This window comes from Mandrillus leucophaeus, unplaced genomic scaffold (genome assembly GCF_000951045.1).
Source record: "Mandrillus leucophaeus isolate KB7577 unplaced genomic scaffold, Mleu.le_1.0 Scaffold684, whole genome shotgun sequence".
NCBI lineage: Eukaryota > Metazoa > Chordata > Mammalia > Primates > Cercopithecidae > Mandrillus > Mandrillus leucophaeus.
The window spans coordinates 80,197-84,105 of record NW_012107408.1 but is presented as its reverse complement, the minus strand read 5'-3'; the positions used below and the strand labels follow the sequence as shown (position 1 = coordinate 84,105).

General features: G+C 40.7%; 2 protein-coding genes across 2 annotated transcripts in view; one reads left to right on the top strand and one right to left on the bottom strand.

Annotated features, from left to right (window-relative positions):
* LOC105555432 (uncharacterized protein C8orf59 homolog) overlaps nt 1–348 on the top strand; it is a 591-nt gene extending 243 nt beyond the window's left edge. Inside the window, 1 exon segment of the mRNA XM_012002383.1 lies at nt 168–348. Coding sequence (XP_011857773.1) covers nt 168–348 — 181 coding nt within the window.
* The window catches only part of LOC105555415 (chromosome unknown open reading frame, human C5orf42), a 102,353-nt gene that overhangs the window by 25,155 nt on the left and 73,289 nt on the right, over nt 1–3,909 (bottom strand). The gene's annotated exons all lie outside the window — the stretch shown is intronic.

The following is a 3,909-nucleotide window of genomic DNA, read 5'->3' as shown; positions in this document are numbered from 1 at the left end:
GCATGTGCCACTACACCTGGCTAATTTTGTATTTTTAGTAGGGATGAGGTTTCACCATGTTGCCCAGGCTGATCTTGAATTCTTGACCTCAGGTAATCCACTTGCCTCGGCCTCCCAAAGTGCTGGGATTATAGGCGTGAGCCACTGCACCCAGCCCACTAATCTTAAAATATACATTATGAATGATGAAAAGTTAACAATGTGAATAAAGCATTTGTAAATATACAAAAGGAACTAGAGAACTTCTCAAAAGCCCTTTCTCTTGAACCTCTGCAAAAAGAACCAATTCCTCAGAAACATCACGAAAGCAAAGCAGTTAATGTTGATGAAGCTGTAATACAGTTGTGATACAGTGTAATACAGTGATGATGCATCTAATTCCCCCCAAAAGACCAATACATTATATGTTTTATACAATTTTATTTTTAAAAATCTTAACGTGCAGGCACTGGCACATTTAAAAATTACATAAACAGATCTTTCCTCCAATCTAGGAAAAATGGAATGTCAGAAGTCAACAAAATGTGATAAACTTAAAGCACTAAAACAGAAGGCACTTCACCAAATCTGTTCACTGAAACAGATATATATCCTTGCTTACATCTTTCACTTTATAGACTGCAGTGAATGTCTGTCTGGATAGAAGAACACAGGAAATAGTTTCATGGCAATAAAAATATAAGTCGAAGAAGTGATGAGTACTTTGCCAATGTATTTTGTTTTTGATAACCTTCCTTTGTTTTTGATAACTTTCCTTTTATAAGCGGAGAAAACAGGATTAAGAATTGGAAGAAAAGTTGAAATCGCAGAATGCAGCTACCTGGGGATGGGGAAGTTGGTAGATATTAAATCGTTTTTCTCCTGAAGCAAAATGAAAAGAAAAAAAGCCCCTTCTGATCACCCCCTACTGCTTGTCAATAGGTTGAACTCAGTGATTCCCTCTGGTCTCCATACTCAGCTAGTCCCACTCTCCCCTTCTAATGCACAAACTCTAGTTACATCTAATTCCTTGCCCTTCACTTACAAATACAAGAACTGCTGTGATTGCCTTCTTTCACTGACTTTCTTCCCCGAGCTCAAATAAACACTGATATAACTTGGTCTTAGAGCTCTAAGAGGTGTGTGTGTGTGTGTCTGCTGTAAATGGGACTGCATTCTTGCTTTGGTTCTCCATAGAAACGCTACTGATTTTTGTATATTGATTTTGTATCCTGAAACTTTACTGAAGTCATTTATCAGTTCTAGGAGGCTTTTGGAGGAGTCTTTAGGTTTCCTAGGTATAGAATCATACTGTCATGGAAAAGAGGTAATCTGAATTCTTATTTTCCTATTTTGATGCCTTGCATTTATTTCTCTTACTTGACTGCTCTGGCTAGGACTTCCAGTACTATGTTATATAGAAATGGTAAGATTGAGCATCCTTGTCTTGTACCAGTTCTTAAGGTGAATGCTTCCAGCTTTTGCCCATTCAGTAAGATGTTGGCTGTGGGTGTGTCATAAATGGCTATTAATCACATTTATTGATTTGTGTATGTTGAACCAATCTTGCATCCTAGAAATGAGGCCTACTTGATTGTGGTGAATTAACAATCACCACAATTTGATGTGCTGCTTTCGGTTTGCTGTATTTTGTTGAAGATTTTTGCTTCTATATTCATCAGGGATATTGGCCTACAGTTTTCCTTTTTCCCTGTGTCTTTGCCAGGTTTTGGTATCAGGGTGATGCCACCTTCATAGAATGACTGGGGAAGAGTCTGTCCTCCTTGATTTTTTAAAGAGTTTCAGTAGAATTCCTATCAGTTCTTCTTTTATGTCTGGCAGAATTTGGCTGTCAATCCATCCAGTCTGGGGCTTTTATTGGTTGGTGGGTTTTTTATTACTGATTCCATTTCAGAACTTCATATTGGTCTGTTCAGGGTTTCAAATTTCTTCCTGATTCAATGTTGGGAGGTTGTGTTTCCAGGAATTTACCCATTTCCTCTAGATTTTCTACTTTGTGCATACAGGTGTTCATAATAGTCTCAGGATCTTTTGTATTTCTGTGGGATCAATTGTAATGTCACCTTTGTTGTTTCCTGATTGCGCTTATTTGGATCTTCCCTCTTTTTTTCTTTGTTAATGTAGCTATTGGTCTATCAATCTAGTTTATCCTTTCTAATAACCAACTTTTGGTTTTATTGATTCTTTGTATGGATATTTGGTTCTCAATTTTGTTCACTTCTGCTCTGATTTTAGTTACTTATTTTGCTAGCTCTGGGGTTAACTTGTTCTTGTTTTTCTGTTTCCTCTAGGTGTGATGTTAGATCACTAATTTGAAATCATTCTAACTTTTTGATGTAGGTGGTTAGTGCTATAAACTTTCCACCTTTTTTTTTAATTTATTTTGCTTACTTAAAATGAAACCTACCACAGCATCCAAATTAATAATGTTAATGTAGGTTTTTTTTTTTTTGAGAAAGAATTTTGCTCTTGTTGCCCAGGCTGGAGTGCAATGGCACGATCTTGGCTTACCACAACCCCTGCCTCCTAGGTTCAAGTGATTCTCCTGCCTCAGCCTCCTGAGTAGCTGGGATTACAGGCATGTGCCACCATGCCCAGCTAGTTTTATATTTTTAGTAGAGATGAGGTTTCTCCATGTTGGTCAGGCTGGTCTCCAACTCCCAACCTCAGGTGATCCACCCGCCTCAGCCTCCCAAAGTGCTGGGATTACAGGTGTGAGACACCGTGCCCAGCCTCTAAATTTTCCTCTCAATGTTGCTTTTGCTGCATCACACCTGTAATCCCAGCACTTTGGGAAGTCGACGGGGGGCAGATCACAAGGTCAGGATATTGAGACCATCCTGGCCAATATGGTGAAACCCTGTCTCTATTAAAAATATAAAAATTAGCTGGGCGTGGTGGCACATGCCTGTAATCCCAGCTACTCAGGAGGCTGAGGCAGGAATCGCTTGAACCAGGGAGTCGGAGGTTGCAGTGAGCTGAGATCGCACCACTGCACTCTAGCCTGGCAACAGAACGAGACTCCATCTCAAAAAAAAAAGAAAAAACCAATAAAAAACCCATCAGAACTCGTGAAATAGTGTTTTTACTATCACGAGGACAGGACAGAGCAAACTACCTCCATGATTCAATTATCTTTACCAACATGTGGAGATTATGGGAACTACAATCCAAGATGAGATGTGGATGGGGAAACAACCAGACCATATCATTCTGCCCTGGCCCCTTCCAAATCTCATGTCTTCATAATTCAAAACACAATCATGTCCTTCCAACAGTCCCTCAAAGTCTTAACTCATTCTAGCATTAACTCCAAAGTCCAAGTCCAAAGTCTCATTTGAGACAAGGCAAATCCCTTCTGCCTATGAGCCTGTAAAATCAAAAGCAAGTTAGTTACTTCCTAGATACAATGGAGGTACAGGCATTGGGTAAAAACACCCAGTCCAAATAGGAGAAATTAGCCAAAACAAAGGGGCTATCAGCCTCATGCAAGTCCAAAATCCAATAGGGCAGTCATTAAACCTTAAAGTTCCAAAATGATCTTCTTTGACTCCATGTCTCACATTCAGGTCATGCTGATACAAGAGGTGGGTTCCCATGGTCTTGGACAGGTCCTGTCCACAGCTCCTGTCCCTGTGGCTTTGCAGGCTTTGCAGGGTACAGCCCTCTGCCCCAGCTGCTTTCACAACTGGCATTATCTGTGACTTTTCCAGGCACATGGTGCAAGCTGTTGGTAAATCTACCATTCTGGGGTCTGAGGATGGTGGCCCTCTTCTCACAGCTCCACTAGGCAGTGCCCCAGAAGGGAATCTGTGTGGGGGCTCCAACCCCACATTTCCCTTCTGCACTGACCTAGTAGAGGTTCTCCATGAGAGCTCTGCCCTTGCAGCAAACTTCAGTCTGGGATTT